A 22,697-nucleotide genomic window follows, 5' to 3' on the forward strand; every position below is an offset into this window, starting at 1 on the left:
TTGTGACTCAGAAGACTTCTTTATCTAATTTAATTGTATTCCCTGTCTTCACATTAGCACCGTCAAGCCAGAGTCACCCCTACATGGCTGCTGATAGATAAGCAAAGTGAAACTTGATCTGTAAAAATAATAAAGAGAAAAGGACAAGCCCTGTGGGACTTGTGCAGCAGGCATGCCTTTCCCTCAATGAGGCACTTGCTGGGACATTTACTTGGCAGATTTTTTTATTTATTTTAATTTTTTTCCCCAAAAGAGGCTTGCACTGTGGTTCTAGCTAAGGGGGTGTACAGTGGGTCAACTGCTGATAGAGTTACAACCTTTCCTTTGTGGAGGTGTTGGACAAATTGAACCTCACAACTGTTATAGCAGCTTTACGGGGACAGCTGTAGCTCTCCGCCCACCAAAAACCCACCACGGCCTGTTGTTCCTTTGGGGAACCATCTGTGAGGAAGAAGCAGGCAGTGATTAAATGATTGTTCAACAGTTTTACCTTCGTCACTGGAGCGCAGGGGGTTGCAATCTGTGACCCTTCTGCAGTGTTGGTGTACTGACAGATGAGTGATGTTTAATGAAAAGGAACAGTCCTCCTCTGTGTATAGAGATTTGTGTTTTTTTTTTTTTCATGTACTTCAACTCTAACAGAAAATTCAAAAACTGGCAACAAGGTTTCTTTGTCGTAGCAGCATACCGGAAATCTGACCTAATTAGTTTTGCCAACGGTAACAAAGTGAAAGGACCTTCAGATGTGGTGGGAATTCAGTCTGAATGAGTCAAAGTAACACATGCTTTAAACGTCAAAGCGAATGAACATTTGTAGGTTAGCCTGGCTGAATATAATGCAAGTAAATGAATCGGGTAGATGATTGGACACTTGAACTTGAGAGACATTCTTGATTAACAAATTAACTCTATATGTGATTCTATAAAGCTTAAAAGTGGCTGTCTGAATTTGAAATGAAATGTTTGACTGTTCTTCGGGAACTGTTTCACCACTTGCCTGATGTAGCAACGCATGCATTTTTCTGTATCATTAAAAAAAAAAAATCTAATTCAAACAAAGATAACCCAGTTATCTCGGAATGTACTATGGCTGATATGAAATGCTTATATCTTGACACATTTTTCAGTATATCAATAATTAGTTTTTTAGTTCTAAATGTCTGAAAAACACCCATACTAGTAGCGTAGCCTTTTCTGTTTTCACTCCATGACATTGTTTATTTTTTTGTTTTGTATATAGCATGCATCTGCAGAAAAACTTAGGAACTATTGAATAGGCTACCTCAAGACATTAAGTAGTGCAGTTTTCTCCTTAAAGTACACACAATAACAGCAATAAATCCATACTAAGGATTTAGATTTTTCCTGCTGTTCTCATGCAGTGGAATGAAATGTAAACCTAGCAGTCCCAAGATGAGTGTTTTTTTTGTTGTTTTTTTAAAAAGAGCTTATAAACGTCTCAATGCAAAAATTTATCTCTGTCATGTTGGATCAAAATTCACCATATAGGGACACAATTTGATAATTGCATCAGTAATCAGCATATTATTTTGTTCAAAGGAGCACTAAGCAGTGTTTTAGCAATTATGCCTATGTATGTGAAAAAAAGAAGTAACGATATCTATTGTGCGAACTCGTGGTCTTCTTGTTTTGGAATATAAGAAACTAAAATAGGCTGGCTAAAGTCTTATGGCCCCAACATACTCAGGCGCACTTCAGTTCTCGGAGATCTGCACGGACTCGAAGCGGACGTCCGCCGGACATGTCCGTGCAAGGATAGATTTTTATGACCGCATACTTGGTGTTGTACATTAAACTACCCAGTGGAAATCGTGTTCACATCGAACTGGTTTTCATGTGACACCGGGCTGATAAGTTTGAGAATAAGAGTTTTATGAGTTCATGTTGTTTCAAAGTTGACATCAACATGATGACAGTCAATATAAAGTTGTCATGGGGACGTGATAGACACGTAAGCGAAAATGCTTAAGAGCAACAGGCTTTATAAATTCACGCAAATATTGACATTGTGAATTACGCAGAATTATAAGAACAAAAAACAACATCATCCCAGACTTCTTTATCAGTAGCGGAGCAGAGAGGTGGTCCAATGAGTTGAGTCTGACTTTTTTTTCCCTCAAACAACGGCAAGGAAAGAATGATCGGGTTTTCGATTGCTGCTCAAATTATTACATCAATCACAATTGTGCTTTTGGAACATAATAAACAAAGCTTATTGAATGGATCCCTGATTACAGCTAAAGCCAGCGCAGCCTTCTGGTGTTCCTCTGCCCGGAGTAGGATGCTGCGCTGGCTCCGGGCAGCGGTTCACATTGCCGTATGAATCGACATGTGACTGCCATTCTCTGTCCCGCACTGAGAGGTGAGTTAAGGCTTCCCAGAGGGAGAAGAAGCAGAGCTAGGCGCCCAAATAGTTCATCAAACTTGCTAGTTCTTATTAGGATTGTGTGAAATAAAGGAATTTGTCACGAGAGTATTTTAGGTAATCGGTATGCGCGAGTATGAAAACCCAACCGTCTGCGGACAGTAAACGCGGAGTTCGCGCGGTTCATGGAATGCGCACAGTACGCCCGAGTATGTGGGGACTTTAGAATTCATATATTATAAAGCCATTTTTTTCATGACTCAAACTTCTAGAAAACTGTAAAACAGCTGAAACACTGACTTCCTTTAAATCTAGACTAAAAAACCCCCACCTGTTTAGAGTTTATTTGAAACATAATCAATAATGAATTTAACAATGGCTCTTAAATCAATGTAATATTTTGATTGTTGATTCTATGTTGCACGACTTTGTGTTTTTGTTTTTTATGATTTAGAGCACTTTGAAATGCCTTGTAGCTGAAATGTGCTGTACAAATAAAATTTGATTTGATTTTACTCCACTAGATATAGTACAAAATAAAATATAATGGTTACAGAAATTCCTAAGTTCTTAATGCAGCTTATGTTTAAAATGTTTTCATTTCCAGTGTGACACATTAGTGAAGGTTAAAGCATAATGTAGAAGAACTGTGATAGCGCTAGGGAAGCTGTAAACTGTAGCTGATGAGCTTGTGTGATTCCCATTGAGACATCTATTTCCTTAACCATTTTTTTCTATTTTTCCCCCATCTTTACTTGTGTCTTTTCAAATGTCGCATATGGCAAAAAAAGATGTTGGAAATTTTTTAGACAAATGGACACAACCGGCTCACTTTGATCTGTCGTTTTCATGTAGCTTTCTGCAACCAGTCACTGTATTTATTCAATTCATTATTCATGAATATTTGGGGAGAACAATCCAAAATCCACATGATTACACCGTGAAGACCGGGATTGCTTTTTTCCTGCTGATTTCCAACTCACCTACAATCGGATGCAAGTGGAATTTGTGGAAAACCATAGTATTGATTCAGTTTAAAACAATGACCTTTGTTTTATGCTCTGTAAGCAAAGGCAGTAACCTGCCTTTTCTTCTGAATCATAGGCTTTTAAGCCCCTCTGACCCCCCAATGATTGTTATGCTCTAGAGTTGAAAAGGCATGGCTCTATAAAGCATGTGGGCTGTGCGATGGGCCAGCTACTTCTTATTTATCAGCAGTGACACTATCTGCGGCGCTTTGTGAAAAGAAAGTCAGTCATTCAGAACAGCGGGGGCCACCTTGGCTGTCAAAGCAGGATTTAGGCTACATTTCCCACGGTTGCCATGACGACCGTGGGAAGTGATTATTTAGAGCAGGTTTTGGAGCGGAGCTGTTACCAGTGGGTATTACCATGGTGGTTTTCACAGTGATCATCCAAGAATTACTGGCTCGCGATCAAACGTTTGTTTTACAATGAGCTGCTGTGTTCTGAGACGCTGTCGCTGCTCTGTGTCTGAATTGTTGGATTAATTTGTGCTTTTTTCTTTCTTGCTTTCTTTCTAGGGAACAATGTGGTTAAATGGGACAGGAAGGAGTAGAACGTGAAGATTCTCTGACCCTTGCCCCTGACTCCCAACCGTCCGAGAGGGTGTCGGACCTCACCGAGGCATTCCTGGGCCGTTGGCACTAAAATGTCCCTAAGTGGTGGCACTGCAGGCGGGAAAGGTGTGGACTCGAATGCGGTGGACACTTACGACAGCGGGGATGAGTGGGATATCGGTGTTGGAAATCTGATCATCGACCTCGACGCGGACTTAGAGAAGGACAAACTTGAGATGTCTGGCACCAAGGACAGCATGGCAGCACCACCCAGCGCAGTGGCAGCATTGCCCGACAACATACGATTCGTCAGCCCGGTCTCCGGCGTTCAAGGCAAGGAGAGCAAATCCAAATACAAGCGCAACAAGAACTCTAAAGACAATAGCAGCAAAGCTTCCACGGATGGGGGGAAAAAAGAGCCCACTGGACGGACTCAAGGGGAACCAACGGGTGCAGCAGCGAGCGCGGCCGCTGCCGGCAACAATTCCACCTCTGGGAAGAACATGGAAAAAGGGGGCAAGGCCTCCCGAGGTGTTCTCGGTGGTAAAAAAGACAAGGAAGGAGCTGGCGGGAAAAATAAGAAAGACAAAACAGATGGCGCCCCAGTTGTGGCAATTGGCGTCTCTGAGAAGGACGTATCTCAGGCCCAAGTTGCTTTGGGAAATAGTCGAAATGCGTCCTTTGAGAACACACAATCAACAGACTTGGCAGATGCTAATCAAATGGGAAATATTGCACTTGAATCTGTTGGGATAGTACCACCTTTGATCTCCAAAACTGAACCAGATGAGGTGGAAAATGTTAACAGCGAATGCAAGACGTTAAAGAAGATTAAAAACGAGAAGGTAGGTTGTTCATTTTACTCCGTTGTGATGTTTGTTGAATCTCTATCATCGCCTTTTGCTTTGACGGATCACATTTGAATTGCATTTGACATTAATTCCTTCTTGAATTGGGGATGTACTCGTATTGTGTTTCTTCTTTAGATCAAAGCACTGGCATTTTAATAAAAGGGAAAAAAACAAAATGAAAAGACTGATTGGCATGTTTAGAATACCTCGGTTTTTCTGTTTTCTCTAGTGAGGTTTACAAGCTGTAGATGTAGCTCTTTAAAACAAAACTGTCTTTCATTGATATCAATTTAATGCAATCTGACCCAGCGCTTTGGGCTTCTTGACATTGCACTTTGACAGCCTGTTTCTTTCAGCGAGCATGGAGATGCACTGCATTCCCTAAAGCAATCTGACATGTGATGCATGCAAAGAGGCCCACTGCTGTTTTCTCTTTTATTACCGTCCTATGAATGAGAGCACCCTTGACGAATGGGATGCCGTGACCCGCCACAGGAAATGGTTCACACAGTGGAGATGTTCTTTTTCCTGACTTGACTGCAAAGGATTTATTTATCTTAAAGGAATGGACAGTTTATTTCCCATTTGAAACACTTCTTGAGGCCTGTTAAGTAACAGTTAACTAAAGTTCTTCACATTAGCCAGTGAAGAATTAATTGCGGACCGGAAGACAATCGACACTGTCAGCCTTACGCGGTACAAAGCATTTTGCCTGCGAAGTCAAGCTAACGTCGAAGCGTGTTCCACTTTTTCTTTTTGTTGTTGAGCAATTTCGACGCTGACATTGTCATACAAGAATAATATAAAGATCTGTGTAGCTATTCACCCACACTTATCTTGTTCACTCAGAGCGGATCTATCACTGTTTCTTTTGTATGCCTCATAGCAGCCTTTTCATGCTCTTGCGGTATAAAAGACAGCAGAACGGGGAGGTGCAGAGGACTGTTTTTGTCTGTCATCGTGTTCCATTCTTAATCCCACAAGCCCCGGCAATGCCTGGTGGAGCAGTGTGTGTGTGTGTGTGTGTGTGTGTGGAGGGGGAGCTGGTGCTCAGCACGCCTTCCTCTGTTTTCCTGGTGCTCTGAAAGTGGCGTGGGGGATGGGCGACAAGGAAGCCTGTTTGATTCCTTAAATCCAGGACACCAGTCATGAACACTAGCTGTAGAGCCTCCTGTGGCTGGACAGTTGTGAAAGGAATTTCAGGAAAGTCTTTGTAATCATAGTGTATTTAGAATTAAAGGACCTTTCTTTGGGAGAACCAACAAGAACAACTGGCAGCAATGAATAGAAGACAGAGGTCAGAACTGCTTTGTAGCTGCAGGCTGTTGAAATGTATCCTTGAAAACAAGAGGGTGGTGAGGCGTGATTCAAAAGCAGCGTTAATCAATATTGACTTGAAGAGGCTTTTATTTAGTCAGGTAAGCCCAGTTAAAGGAAAATGCACAAAAAGAGCATTTAATTCTTGTTAGGCAGTTTGTTTTTCTTTGATATGTGCTTCTGCATAGAGGAACTTGTCATTCCATAAGAGAAAAGGCAAGGTCAAGTACAGCCAGAAGAATGCATTTAGGTTGATGATTTAATCATATTTTTCATTTAAATAAAGTTTGCCTTACAAGTTTAAAAAAAATTCAATATTTTTACTATCAGTTCATCAGTTTTATTATTATGAGAATGAGTATTTCAAGCTAAAGGTCTTCTTAAATGTGCTTGTCCTTGCATATTTTCAAATTTTAGGAAACAACTTGGATCCTTTACCATTGTCTTGTCCTTGTGTTTGGAGCCTGTTTCTATGAGGTAAAAACACCACTTATGAAAACTATTCTCGTGTACAATCAGATTTGTACTTTAAAGGGACACATTCTCTGGGAGCAGCACAGTTCCCTTTTGTCAATTGATCCATTTGATGTCTAGTTTACCTGGCAAGATTTTCAAAACCCAAGAGACCACACACGGCAATCAAATGTCTTGGCCATAACAGGTTTGGTTGTACAGTGTATGGTGTTTAACCACATGGCATGAGCAATGCACCACACACAAACTCACCAAAATTCAAATGTCAAATGGAAAATCTCATAAAATTTCACCAAACATGAATTAAGAGTAGACAAACGTGACAGACTAGGAAAAATCAATAGTTTCTGAAGTATAGCAGAGAAAAAACACTACAAATATGTCTCCAATGTTAACCAAATTTTCTGTTTCGCCATGTCTTTGGTGTATTTTAAATTCCCCTTTGGCTAAATGTCGCATCCATTTAGCCAGTCATTGACTGAATGCATTTTCTCCTCAAGGAACACCAAACATTCTGCGGCACTGAGACAAATGTTGAGTATTCCCAATTTTAGATCAAAGTGGTCCCCAACGTTCTTCCAAATGGGCTAGATCAATCTTCACACGCCACAGATGGCAGCAATACCTCTTAGGATTATCTTAAGATTCATCCTAGTAATCGGAATAATTGTCAGAAGGGGGAAATCGGGAGAAAAATTTCCATTAAAATCTTGTCGTGAACTAAGCCATTAGTCGATGACTCGTGTTGCTGAAGCATGGCTGTACCTTAAGCTATAGCATGTCTGTAACTAAAATATTCATCAAGTGTGGCTTAGAAGAGTGGCCATCCAACTGGTGATACGTATTACTGACATCTAGAGAATAAATGCATGAAACCTGAAATCTAATAGTCCAGCCTAGTAAATATTGCATACGAGCATTTCTTTGTGATCGTGCTGCTATTCACTCTGATACTGCGATGACCATTGCTACCTGATACATTTTTTTACCTGATACAGTTTGTTATAGATCATTGTTCCTTGATAAACAAAGAAGCACTAGTCCACACTGCGGATAACTTTGTCCATTCATTCCTCCAGAACGGACTATTTGTGCTTTCATGTCGTCCTGTTGAGATTGCAGAATCAAAGAGGTGTGGCTTTCAACACTCGGCATTCATCTGAGCAGTGGATGAGATGTGTGGGGGATCCCCATGGCCCCCAAGGGACTTGTTGTGATCCTCATGCTGCCTTTTCAAATCCATTCAGTGCTTTAAATACAAGCCCAGTTGTTGTGAAGCATCCTTTGCGTGTTATCTGCATCAGATTTCACTGAGCAGCACATTTCTCAGATCTGACGGACTCTGGAAAATCAAGAGGTACATGTCCTCTCACTTCACACCGTGGACTGCTGATGCTTCTGCTTTTATATATATATCACTTATGTCACTCTTGGTCTTCAGTCCAGTATCGCCCCTTCAGCTCATTAAAGTTACAGGAATGTGACTACCTTGTGATGTGGAACAGGGACCTAAACATTGTTGGAATGACTTTAACCAATCATTCACTGATAGGAAATCTTTGAATGCTGTAAAAAAACAAACAAACATGTAGACGTTCGAATCAAAGGACAAACTTGAAGGTGACTCAATGTATAGTTTGCTCATTTTGTTTTTTTATTAACAAAAACTTAAAGCAAAGTTAGGAGATTTGTCCCATTCATTTGAGCTGGCAAGTAGATATAAAGTAAGCTATCACTGTTGGTGGATATGATCTGTCGCCACTCACCAGATATCCTGGCCAGCTCAAAATGAGCCGGCTCTTATCAGAGGCGGTTTGATTTTTCAGTTTTATTCTGAAATTGTGACCTAAAAGGAAAAAAGCTTGAGAATCCCCTAAATCAACACTGGTGATCAGAATTCATTCCATTATGTTGAAAGTTGTTCTCCCGATGCCTCTGAAGAAAGTGGACCTTCAGTTATTCAAAGAACTATTCTTTTATGGGATTAACTTTCTTTCTGATTGTGGTGCATGAAGGGGAACAAAAATTTAAACCACAATCACATTACAGCCCTTGAGCTAAAACCAACTTGTAATTCTTTTTTAGGAAACCTATTTACCTTTCAAAAATGGTTTCATGTTTCCCTGTCAGCAGGTAATGAAGATGTTACTGCATAGACAACCATTTTGCAACTGTGCAGATATTGTTTATTATCGTACATCCAACTTACGGAGCATTCAGTTTTCTTTTTGTTTCTTGGGGGGGTAACTGTGCAGTTAAGTGTGAAACTGGCATTCATAGGAATTAGAAATGACAAAGAAAAATGTTTACTGCTTGTAGTTGGATCACTGTGTCAAACTTAATGGCTCGTTTCACGTTCAATCTGTCTTTGGCGGGGAAGTTTGAGTTCAGCTCAGCTGTGTAATACATGCTTGCTGTGCATTGTGCAAAGTGCGATCAGTTGAAATAAAGGAGGATTAGGGTGTTGGGAAAACAGTTTCAAAATGGGTTCATTTAAAGGAACCGGAGTTGTGTAATCCATCTGCTAATCAGTACATGTCTCTTTAGCAATCTTGTTCTCCATGGTGCCGGTGTAATAGCTGTGGCTACATTTTCTGTGTCCCAAGTTAATACTCCCCAAAGCTTTGGCTCTCAGATGCTGAATAAATCTTCTCTGCTTCCTTCGTACAAGTGCTAACCACCTTGTGAGTGCGTCTTACTCTCCCACCTCTCATTATACAAATCTAGAGGAGTGAGGCATTGTCAGCTTCCTCGATGTGCCACTGGCCTTGATAAATGGAGCAGCTCTCATGGAAAATTACATTGGCAGTGTTACTTTCAAGCAGGGAGTGGGGGCGGAGGGGGAGAAAGGAAAGAGCTCTGCATTGCTGCTGCTGTCCAGCGCTGGGGGTGGAGGGATCTCATGAGAGCTAGCTTGAGCTCTTTCTCTTTGCTGCCTGTGCCTGACAGACTGTTGCTGTTGTGCTAGAGCTCATTCTTTTAAGTAGTGCCAAGGATTGTAAAAGCTATGAAACAGAAGAAAGGGTGACTTGTAATGGGGGTGGTGGTGCAAACTACAGCTAGCTCAGTTCACACTGTGGCTTTCGGCACACCTGCGTGTACTTGTGAAGCAGCGCATGCTATGTTATACCCCGTAGTCCATTAAACCAAGTATTTAAATGTCCTTGAAAGCCTCTGAATGTCTTTAAAAAATCTTTATATGCGGAGTCTTGAAGACCTGATTTGTAATTATTCATCAAAAATGTCAGGATTGTAAAATAGAAACACATTGTTTTAATTTTAAACAGAAATGGAACCTTTTTTTCTACTGCTATAAAATATGACAATAAGCATAATATTCATCATCTTTGGCATAAAGTTTTAAATATAGAAATTATTTTCTCATCTGCTAAGTGCTTTCTGAGTGATTATTGTACAAAAGGTCTCATAGGTAATTTTTTAAATGAGTGACACAAGTTTCACAGGCTAATGTGAACTGGTTTACTTCTGGGACTATGGGCTATAATAACCAGTCTGCTGTCTGTAGCTACCCAACTATAGTTTGAAAACTTCTTGGTGATTGGTAGTGAAGCCAGAAATGTTCCCAAGCAGCCAAATTTGTCGTTTTCTTGTTGGAAAATTCACCTACTTGCAGATATTTATTTTTTTGTAAAGCATCCCCGTCAATACCTAGATACAAGGATATTCCACACGCTATTGGCTGGTGTTTGCAAGGCAGCCAATCCAGGAGCACTATTTGTTTTCCTTGTTGCTGATTGGCTGAACCCCAAGAAAAGAAAAACTAAATGCTGTGGATGTTACCTTATCGAGTTCCGCTAGAACAGTTTCCACTGTGCTTACTAATTCAAATAGAGGATTATTTTGGCGTTTGAGTTATTGAAATAGGCAGGTATAGTTATTTTTAGAGGGGAGTCTCAAGTATGAGTGGAATTAAGCTATTCACAGGCAGCTGTGATCCCTAACCCCACGAATACCACCAGTTCACTGTATTCCAATTTCAACTTTTTAAATTCTTAGCATGTCTTGATACAACCTGAGGGAGAAATCTTCAAGATTGGACCAATTTTGCAATGTAAATCCCCTTTTGCTGCATAAAAAAAATATTCTGGGCTAGTCCTTGGAAAACTAGCAAGACCGCTCTCTTTGAGTCTTAAACGGCAACTAAAAACTGCTTTGATTAAATAGGGCATATGCTTGTTTATGAACATTTTAACACTTTTACAGGGTTTACACCATTAAGGAAGGTGGTAAGGGGTGCTAGAGCAGTCTACCAGCAGCCCACTGTGCTTTTGTGTTAAAAAATGTTAAAAAATTCAGAAGCGGACGATTATGATTTCAAAATAATAGTGTGTGAGACTAAAAGCCAGATGCTGGTACATCAATTTGTCCGCACCAACTTGCATCCAGCTCAACGCTTCGACTACAAACCTAGCTTAATCAGTTTTTACTGTCGCTGTTACTGGTGTATAAAAACTTGTACTTAAAATAAAGAAACAATGCTTAGTGTGGTGGGGTGGCAAACTTTTAATCAGAAAAGCCCAAATCGGCATTTGAACCCAAGATCTTCTTGCTCCAACCAGTGGAGTTGGATCAACTTCTGCCAAAGTTGATCAATTAGCAATAGAGATCTAATAGAGTTCAGCTAACCTTTATTTGATAATAAATTGGTTTCTGGCATGTGAATTAGCAAACCAACCATTGTTTTGAACCCGTTTTATGTTTAAGTGATGCAATATGAACTCCCCCTTTAGGACCAGCTCACACAAATGGATGAAATCGTTCTTTTCAAGCACCGCGCTTAAAGATTATCAATAACAGGAGACCCATTTCATCTCTTCCTCCACATCGCTGTGATTGAACATTTTGCTATTTTTAACCACAGTATGTTCTGAGTCATTTATTTGAGACCGTTTGGATCACAGCATGCCGATATAACAGGCGTTTGAGGTCACAGAGCAGTTGATGATATGTAGTTTTGTACTGAGTTGTCTCTGCTCTGCCTCAATGCCGCTGTGATTTCTGGATTGTTGCCTGTTTGAAGAATTTGCCCTCAGGGAGCCGCTCGCTGCTGCATGTGAAAAATGTTTGACACTAATCATTTTTCCACAACTACCATTAGTCGCCTTCACAGTGATGTGAATTGCTTCGGGCTTGTAGGCAAAACAAAATTAGATGTGAAGAATAAGAAAAAACAAAACAATGACTTTCATAACGGACATTGATGGTCCTGGTTTATATAAGACTCCCCCTTCCCCCCACCTCATCTAGACTTAACAAATTGCTTCTTAATTTATTTTTCACTTGCATGTCAGTTGTTAAACTATTGCCACAAAGTGAGGTTGACTTTAGAGTGAAGGTGTAGGCGATAATTGCAGTAATATGATTTAATAATGGCTGAGTCTTTGTGTGTTATTCCTGGGACTGCTCCTTTTGGCAGCACGGAACGGAGCATACCACGCATTCCACACATCTTCAAGGTTCACCGTGCCCCTTCCCTCCCAGACATGCCGGTGCAAATCAAAACTGCCTGCTAGAATCTGCGTAAATCAAAATGGCTTATACAGCCTGATGGGATACACGAAAGTGAATTTTTCTTTAAATGCTGCAAATCAGTAGCAGAACGTATATTCTTCTACTGAGGCTACTAACAGGTGCTGAGGTCCTACCCTTTTTTTTGTAAGAGATAGCTCTGTTACACCAGCATGTGTCAGATTTACGATTTTCCTGCTGATTATGCAGCTTCGATTCAAAATATTTGCCTCCTATGGTTACGTAAAATTGCTACCTAGCTTGTTGGGTTGCAATTACGTGTTGCGGATTTTGCCTCGATCCTTGGATTTAAATGCCAGAATGTCCACATTTGTTGTGGAATACTTAGGATTTATTATGCTATCATAAATACTAATTTTATGATCCTATTTCTGTCACTAGTAAGTATCTCTACTGTATGTTTGAAAAAGAAGCTCTCATGCAACCGTATTTTTTGAAACACAATATTAAATTTGCAAACTGTAGAGTTTTGCTTTGCCACGGAGACCCTTCATCAACATTAATCACAGGTGTGTTTAGAGAATAACTCATAATTATCTGTACCTATTCAGCCACACAAAAAAACAGATTGACACAGCGAATTGGAAGACTGATACGGTTGTCAGCTTGTGTTTATAGTTCAGTTGCTCAGGAAATGATTCATTTTATTTAGGAATATTTGATAGCCCAACCACATCTTTCCAGTGGTCATTCAGAGCCAGCTGGAGTTACTTTTATTGCCAGATTGTTTAGCCTGGTGTGTTCAGTTGAAGGATTTTGGGGTTGGTTATCACTTTTCTTGCTAAACAAATTTTACCGCAAGGGCAGCCTGAAATCATGAAACTTTGAAAGCGCTGCGGTTGGAAAAAGTTAGACTCCAAGTAGTTTATAGATCACATTCTGCAACAAGAGCTTCACTGGCAGCTTTCCAACAACCTTTTTGCTGTTTTCAGATTTCCTTTTACTCACTGCTCGCTCAAGCCTGACCTGCACTCAAGAGTTTTTGGGCCAATTTAAAACCACATTCCCCTCCTTTGTGATGTTCAGTGGAGAGGTCTAATGACACAGTGTGGTCTGCACTGATGTTCAGATTAGATACTTAACCATCAGACATTCACAGATTTAGTCCTAACCTACCCAAGCTGCCTGTAAACTCATAACTCAGCATTGCTAATATGCAGTAACTGATGATTTAGTTAAAGTCTGAACACTCAAGCAGAGGAAAACTCCAGCTCTTGTTGTTTTAATTCAGTCTTTCATTAATATTTTGCTTTCGTTGTTCCACGCTAAAATGAAGTGCTAATGAGTTGCCAAGTAGTATTCTCCCTGAAGTTCATGGCTGTTTATCCATGAGACAAGAGAGGTAGTGCTCAGTTTTTCCAGTTAGTGAGCCACTTAAATGCACTTTTATAAAACACTTTTAGGCTCAGAGTTATGCACCCTCTGCATGCCTCTTTCTGTTGTTTAATAGCTGATACAAAATGTTACCAGAGTTTGTGAGTGGGTGTAAAGTGGGGGCAGTGCTACATTATAACCAGTGGTGACTGGTTCCATGAGCCGAAGTTCTCTTATGTAGTCACGGATTGTTGCAAACAACCGGGTGGGTTGAGATGGGGTTTGTTTATGGCCATTCCTCAAAACTGACTTGTAAAAATACCTTCAACATCTCCAAAATAAATGTTTTGACTCTATTTGACCATTAATTTGTACAATAAAAACTATTGTTTCCAGATAAGGTTGCTAGTTATCCTTATTATAAAATCCCACTATTAGAAAGGTCTTTAATCAATTCTACACAGCCCTTGTTATTGATTCTGTATCAATGTCTGGGTATACAGTACAGACCAAAAGTTTGGACACACCTTCTCATTGAATTCATTGAGAAAGTGTGTCCAAACTTTTGGTCTGTACTATATCTCTCATTATTTTTCCTTCAGTAAATATAGTTTATGCTCAAACCTTTTCAACCTGTTTTGAATATTGAATTCCCCTGCACAACATTGTTTACCAAGGCACGTTGTTTATTTTCACTGCTTTTGTCTTTGTTTCCTGAATTGAGTAAATATATTTTTGCTGCATCTAATATCTAATAACTCTTTTCTTTGAGTTAATTTTACACTGATGGGGATGAGTATGATGAACCACATTGAGGAGAACCATGTTGTACTCGTATGACAGATTTACTGGTGTCCTATAGCACTTTGAAGAAACCTACACAATTGTGCATTGTGCCTATGTACACTGCTCAAAAAAATAAAGGGAACACTTAAACAACTCAATATAACTCCAAGTAAATCAAACTTCTGTGAAATCAAACTGTCCACTTAGGAAGCAACACTGATTGACAATCAATGTCACCTGCTGTTGTGCAAATGGAACTTTGTACAGAACAAAGTATTCAATGAGAATATTTCTTTCATTCAGATCTAGGATGTGTTATTTGAGTGTTCCCTTTATTTTTTTGAGCAGTGTATTTCAGCTTCCCATGATGCATTTTATCCCCAATATTTTATATATACCCTACAAAAACGACTTGGGAATAATTTGAAGTTACGATCCACAGAAAATCCACTAATACTGTCCACTATATTTCCAAATTTAAAACACTGGATTGATTAAACACGAACTGAACATTGGCTCTGTAAAACAAATTTGGATTGTAAACTTCATTTTATGTGTGATAACACAAAAAGTAACTTTTCAATGATCTTCTAGGAGTCTACCTACAAATTAGATGGGCCTAAAAACCTCTATTTACTAACTCTGGACTGAAATATTTCATACTGATAACAGTTTATTTAAGGGTGTTATCACGCCAGATAGTCTGGTAGACTTTGATTAGGGAACAAAATTGTAATCTTTGTTAGACTTTCATCTGGTGCGGTTGGCTTTTACACTGCACTGTGTCAAATGAACTAAACCCTTTGAAAAACCTATTCACCTGTGGTGGCGCCGCACCAAGAACCACTTAAGGATACGACACGAAAACCTCAGAAGAAAACATGAGCGTAACTTCCTGCTTTGTGAAATGTAAGCAAAAATGAAATGGTGTCAAATTTTAGAAATTTGTTACAATGCCTCATTTTCCCCACTAGTGCTAGAATTGCGCGTTTGTTTTCATAGTTTACCCAGAATGCCCTTCAGTATACTTAGCTTCCTGCTTTTGCAGTGATCTCCGGTCCACTTGGCATTCATATTCGAATTGCATATTCGAGTTCACTATTTCGGTTTAAATGAGAGTTTGACTGTGCATTCACACCTCCAAAAACAAACTGAATATTCTAGTCAAATGAAGGGGTGTTCAATCAAAGCGGACTAAACGAGGCAGTTTGTAGGGTTTTGTTTTTTTTTCTTTAAAGCGTCCAACTCCTTGTTAACCCTGAATTGGCCAAAAAACATTTCCCCTACTATTTTAAATGCCTTTGCCTCCGCGCGGAGAGTTGGTAGCAAAGGCATTTTATTTTTGTTCTGAAAAAGTGTGTCAGATACCCATTGTTGTTGTGGTTGCTGCTGTTAGTTGCATTTGCTTTCTTGGAACCGCATGACACTGAATTTTAAAAGTAATTTACATCTTGTTGGCTGTAATTCAGATACATTTATAGTATGATAATTTCTTGAGTGGTCTATTTAATACAGCAGAACATATGTCTTTTTTTACTTGCTAATTGAGGAAGCTTCGTGTGTTATGGCTGCTCCTTTTTTTGGAAGGTACTTTAATAATTAACATTTTTTTCTTTTTCAACACTATTTATCACTTGCAACCAGATTCAGCTATTATTTTCTTGACGAATGTGTGTGGATACTAAATTTATGTTCTGTGTAAATGCTGTGTGTGCTTTTTATTACGCATTTCTATGCTGTTGCCAACGTTAGATGATATAATGGAAAGATTGATTCTCTTTTTGCCAGAGCAGCTTTTGCAAATTAAAGATGATGGTGTTTTGATTCCCACTTTTAGTTTGTTTTCATAGTTGACGTCGTCCAATTAAAAACCAGCTCTTTCATCAGTTTTGTCTACGTTAGGTAAGTGTGCAGAGCAGAAATAAGCAACAGTATCCAAACAGAAATCTCTTGGTCCACTTTGGCAAGTGGGGTGGGGGGAGCCATCCCAGATCTGTCAAACAAAGCCCCTGTCATGCTTTGTCTTTGCCTCCCCGTCTTTCTCTCCGCTTAGTTTTCCAGGAGGTGTGCTGTGCTGTGTCTGGATCCGCTCACTAGCAGGGAGGCATGTGCGGGATGAGGGCAGGGGGTTGTGGGGGAGCTAAGGCTTGTACAACCAATTCAGCTCATGAAAGACTTATGCATCCAGAGCAGCTGTCTTCCATTGTCAGCCTGCAAATTTCCAACGTGCCTCGTTTCGCCTCTCGATGCGTGAGTAGCAGGAGAGAACGGGGGGGCCAACAAAATACAGAAGAGGTGGTGGGTGGGGGTAGTAAACCAGAGAGGAAAGAGGAAGGCGAATATCCAGGCTTTGGGCCGGACTAAGTGAATATACACATATTTTTGTTTTTCTATTTAAATTTGTGGTGGCTGTGTGGTTGGACCGTAGTCTAATAATAAAGCTATTCAGACTCAGCGTGTTGAATGTAGAGCGAGATAAAGAATCCACTGCTGTGGTGAGAAACGGAGAGAGACACAGAGAGAGAGAGGGCACATGAGGGGTAAGAAGAGAGGACAGGGGGGTAGAACTGCCTGAGATTAGGAGAGGAGGGAAGGCGGGTGAGCAGTGTTATGAATGGATAGAGTCTTTAACCCCACAACACACTGAATAGTTTGTCACAGGCCGCTGCGGCTGTGTGTGGAATGAGAGGAGCTGGCTGAGAGCTCTCGGATTCCTCAATCCTTGAGGCATGTGGTCTGATTAGCAGAACAAAACCCACACAGTGGGGAGGAGCAGACGTGGCTCACCCGTTACCAAAACCACCACCCTCTCTTTGTTCTACTGGAATTTTCTCCCAATGCAGAAAAGAGGTGGCCCAAACTTTGCACCAACTTGCTAAGGTTGTAAAACAGTTTGGGGATTTCTCACTTGTTTCCAAAGGTTTTGTCTCCACATTGGCATCATGTGAAAAGACGCGTGTACTTTGACACCTCGGGTTCCAGGATTTAAAAAACAAAACAAAACAGAACATCAGTAACAACAAACTGAGAAGATGATTGTATCCTAACAATCCTTGTCGCTTTTTTGTTGACCAAAGAGGAAGTTCACAGCAAGGCATTGTTTGAAGAAGATTGGTATAGAAATTACTCCTTGCCCTCCCCCTAAGCAGATTGTATTCACCCTAAAGGGATTGTTTGCAGGATGTTTGTTGAGTGAAACAACTTTAGGGAACCACTCATGTTTCTAATGTGAAGTTGTTTGGTACCCGAGTCTGTTTTCTGTGCAAAAAGGTGGGAAAAAGGGTGGAATATAATAATATACCACATCTCAGATAAATGCAACCCAAAATTAGCTTTTTTTGCCCAGATGCGACTTAAATGCGTCTTTTTTACGGCAGTCTCAGCGGCCCAACTATGATCTTTTTGACTCTCCAAAAAATCTGATCTGTGCCTCTTCCAAGTGGTTGTAATTCAGATAGGTTTCAAAATGTCTGCAGCCTGAGCAATTCATGTTTCATGTCGCATTTTATCCAACTTTATGTCATGGATGTGAGACATGCATCATAATTCTACATCAGAAAAAGCCAGACATGGTAAATCTGGACGGAAACATTGGCTGATCATTATGGTTCGCTATGATTATGAACTTAGAAAAGAAGTTTGTGTCACTGCAGCTCATCCACAATCCCACCACTCTTAGCTCTGACTACACATCAAAACAGACTTTTCTACAGAAACTACAGTCAATACTTAACAAAATGCCATTGCTAGTAGTTGTGCTTTCTTATTAGAAGATTATTATTATTATATTATTATTTTTAAATATATATATTTTTTCATATTCTGCAGAGAATATTGATTTTGAGATGGTCAAATAGTTTTTATCTAAAAGTTATGTTGTACGAAGAAAACAATATGTCCTTTTGTTTTGCTTACCTCACTGTAGCTGGACTGAAAACGTACCAAATCGTAACTTCAAAGCCAAGGTACGTGCCAAGACTATGATTTTTGTGTACAATTACACTCTGTGCAGTTCGAAGTAAATGTAGAAAAACCTGCATGAGTTATTTGAGGCAGCTTGTTGTATGTGAGTAATACTCCATCCAAATGGGGATACCAGCAGTCTCCTCACCCAAAACAAGCGTTCATGTTGTTTTTCTTCCTCCTGCTTGTGTTTTGGACCTGCAGGCTTCTTTGTGTTTCATGTCCTTGGCGCATGTCGTCATTGTTGCTGCACACAGTTGAATTGAGTAAGAGTATGAAGAAAGAGTGTTTCTGTTAGCTTTGGCTCGTCTCTCTCCTATTTCTTCAAGTGTAAGCTACATTACACAGATTTCATTGTACAGTTCAGTGCACCACCACCCCCCGTTGTGCGCTTATCTACTTTCACCCTAAAAATACCACTCCTTTTTTTTTTCCTTTTTGAAAACAAACTTCAATGCGATCATGTTTTGATTGTTACAGTTCTGAAATCTGGGAATGTAGTTTCGTCCTAGATACTATCGGGCAAATTTCTAGTAATGCGGAAATAACCCAAGTGTATTTCATTTTTTTAAATTTCCGGTCCAGATTTGATCAAAAGCTCTAAACTATTTAGTAGTTTACTAACAGCGTTTTCTCCTTTTAGTGCGAGAACAACTTAAAAGTAGTCTTTTTTTTTAAAGTATCAGTTCCTGCTGCACGCATGCACAGTTGTTTTCACACTCACAAAGCTAGACAAGTGAGCAAACACGCATAATGGCTAATCCATTTTCTTATCTGTCAGATGGTGTTATGCTGAGACGTTAGTTGTTGCTCTCTGGCTAAGGAGGTTCTGTCAACAAGCTGTCCGACTAAAATAGTGCAGCCGTCACCATTTCAGCATGAGAAACGATGGAGGAAAGTAAGACCATGAGGGTGGCCTCCTGGGCTTTGTGTTGTCAAACTGAAAGGTCAGCCCCAGAGAACGACACTTTTTTTTGAACTTGTTTTTTTTTTTTTTAAATAAGCGCCTCTCTTATCCTGCGACTGTCAGACTCATTTGGAGCGTAATTGAATTCCATCTGTTTAAATTTAAATAGCCTCTTGGATGTTAAAACAGAATAAGACAATATAGAGGTCTTTGGGGTTTTTTTATGAGGAGCGTGCATTAGAGGTTTGTGCAAGCATACTCCCAAGCTTGGAAGTACAGATCTGAGATGAAAGGATTTTCTCTTCCCATTCTAATCCACACAGACAGCCAGGCCCTTGTGATTATTCCCGCCCCCTTCTCTGCACTCATCTCTTTGAATACTGGGCCTTTCTAATTCACCCTAAAAAGGGTTTCAAAAGGGGATTATTCTCCTGATAGAAATTAAAAGGAGAACACGTCCCTCCTTTGGGACCGATGTCAAACATTTATGAGATGATAGATTTATTTCACCACATACAAGAGAAATTAGAACAGCTGAACCTGTTTCCAGTTATTTGGGCTTTTAACAAGCGTAGTCTTTATTACACTTTAATGTAAATGTAATTATTATTTTACAGCAAAGGGATTATAATTTACCATTTGTTTCTCTGTATTGTTTTTGTTTCCGAATATTCAAAAAAGATAAACTATTGGGGTTTTAGCCATCCACAATTTGAAATAAAAACCTGTTCTTCAGTCTTGTACAGTTAAGCTTGTAAAGTCAGATTAGGACGTTTCCACACCACTACTGCTCCAAATGGGATGCATGGAAGAATCAGATGTTCCGTTTTGACAGATGATCGACCATTTGGAAACTCAAAAATACTTCTGATTTACGACCAGTAACTGCATCCTACCAAAGCACTGACAACAATCCTCAGTGTGGAAGTTGTTACTTTGTGAAGAAGACTAAAGCTAGCAAATTTTTCAGCACCAGTGAGGGGTCCAAAAATAAAGTCTTAGAAATCAAAATATGTAAAATGTAGGGATGCACAGATAAGAAAATTTGGTCCGATATCCGATATCAATACTGTTATGACGAATAACCCATTTTTACAGATGTATCAGTACACTTTCAGCACATTGTAAAAGCGATGACACATCCTATAATTACTTCTATGCTTTAGATAAGCATGTCATAACCTTGTGCTTCATCACTATGTTGCCTGCTTACTACAGGAAGGCTGGAAAAATGTTTTGAATGCCAATCTTGTAAAAATCTGAATTCTTCCCAAACCCAGTCAAGGGTTTTATACAACTGCTACACAGCTAGTACATGTTGCTTTTGACAAAAGGTATGAATAGGTTTCTGGAATAGTGAAAAAGGAATTCAAACAATGGAGTGCAAAGAAGAGGCTCATTTGACACAAAGACATGTCTCAGAAACGTCTCCAGTGAAGAGATTAAATTCAGAAGCTTCCGTCGATAAGGGTTGACCCGGTAACCGCGGTGTACTTTATCAGTCGCCCTTCCTCCTCCACGCTCCACTCATGCTTTATAACACGACGCGGTCAATCTCCTGGTGTGTGCTGCGTGGGTCAAAGGGCATTCCTAGATAATGTCCAAATCAGATTTTTGGGACATTTTCTGGTGCTTTATAAACTGGTCTATAAGGTTAAATCTGGGTCATCTCCACTAAAGATAGATGCTAACTTATACATTGTCGTCTGAAACCAAAACATATCGGGCTGAAAATGACATTTTCAATTCTTAATTAATTACAGAGGAAAATGAATGTTTTATTCAATGCACATTCCTCCTTTCCAGCCCTATTTACCTTGGATTTACTCGTTTGGAAACGCACAACTCTCACGAGAGCGTTACACCGAAGCCGATTGTGTTAAATATGCAGGGAAATGCAAATATTTGACAATGAGTTAAAGCGTCTTGTGGCACAGTGGCCCCGGCCGGGATCCAACAGCTTAACTCGTCATCGCCGCGCTGAAATCCTCGCGCCAATCCACTGCCCTGGAAGAGAGACGAAAATAAATAAACTTTCTGTGCTAAGCACACAAACATGTGTGTCTTCCTTCGCTCTGCTGCCAAGCTTCTCCAAACTCGATGACATGTAACTGTTTGACTTTGGCATCGAGGAGCGGGGTCACTGTTGACGTGACATTTCAAATTTATGGGGTTGGCACAGGCGTTTATATCGGGTCAGACTTGGCCCGTGAAGGAATGAGAGTATTAAAATAACAGTCCAAAAGGAGTTGTAATGAAGTTCTTGTCAGCAGAACAACCCAATTAAACCAGCTCTGTTACAGAAAACTCCGCCAAACAATAATTTTTGAGTACATTTTCAGTTTGGGAAATATACACTTAGAAAATGAGAGACAAAGAGTCTCTCGAAAGGCCCGAGTCCAGTATAAACTGGATGGGGGACTATATAAAGAATTTATGGACTAACTACTGAAAAATATTGAATTTGACACCTTGCCTGAGATTTTATTGCAACATCAGCAATTTATTCTGCCTCTTGCTCCCAGAAATTAAGAATATTTTTTCCTTTTCCAGAGTGTTAATTCCCCTTTATTCCTCCTTCCAGTGAGTGTTTTACATTATTTATTGGTACACAATTTTTAATAATTAAAAGCTTTAATACCACGAGTAATAAATTTCGGTTGTCCTTTGCTCGAGCCGTTCTCAGAAACTGGCTGGATGCCAGTGACTTTTCTGCTCCCCTGTGCATTGAGGGTTTGATTTTTCTCATGCTTCTTGCTTTCCTTAAACATGCATCAAAGTCACCCCTGCCACAGCAGAGAGTCCTCTTATGAATGCTGATATGCTCACCAGAGACCGCGCTGGTGTCCTTGAATACTGAAGCGTTGCATTATGTGTTGTGAGAATGAGTCCCCCGTTGAAACGTGGTTTGTCGCATCACGCTGTTTTTCTCACATCCTCTATCCGGACCCATATGGTCAGCAGTCTTCAGCTCTTCTTTATTTAAAGCAGTTCTGGGCAAGGTTATGATGGGGGTAATACAGCTGGAAATAATTGACTGGAGCCCAGGCATAGAGGGAAAACATTCAACAGTCCAGGAGGATGTTGGACTGGACGAGAATAGCCTAGCCAACACCGTAGAAATTGTTCATCCTTCTGTGTTTAGCATTAATATTTACCTTAAAAATGTTTTGATGTTGGGTTTGGGAAATCTGCTGGAATATTGTAGCATTTCCATAAACCGTGCAAAAACATGAGAATTGGTTTTCAAAAGCACTAAGGCAACAGAATGTCTCAAGTACAGACACATTTCCCTTTGCTGAGGTTAACTCTAGCTACCGTCTTCTCTGTTTGGTTGACTTGTTGATGTTTCAGCCATAAGCACTGGTCTTCAAACTAAAATTGCATCACTTACCAACTGACTATTTCAGTGATGTAGTTATTAATGATAGGTGTTATAGCTCTAAACAATATAAATATATAGCTAATATATAGACTTAGATTGTTGGCTAAAAACTAATTTGTTTGGTTCAATCCGTAAAGTACCATTCCTGTATTCAGTGCTTTACAATTACACTCCATTTCATTTTG

General features: G+C 39.9%; 1 protein-coding gene across 1 annotated transcript in view; it reads left to right on the forward strand.

Moving 5' to 3' along the window:
- Positions 1-22,697, forward strand: part of znf609b (zinc finger protein 609b) — a 94,747-nt gene that overhangs the window by 23,223 nt on the left and 48,827 nt on the right. The window contains exon 2 of the mRNA XM_028014303.1: positions 3,930-4,810. Coding sequence (XP_027870104.1) covers positions 4,058-4,810 — 753 coding nt within the window. The 5' untranslated portion in view covers positions 3,930-4,057. The remainder of the gene's footprint in view (positions 1-3,929; positions 4,811-22,697) is intronic.

Source organism: Xiphophorus couchianus, chromosome 4, assembly GCF_001444195.1.
Source record: "Xiphophorus couchianus chromosome 4, X_couchianus-1.0, whole genome shotgun sequence".
NCBI lineage: Eukaryota > Metazoa > Chordata > Actinopteri > Cyprinodontiformes > Poeciliidae > Xiphophorus > Xiphophorus couchianus.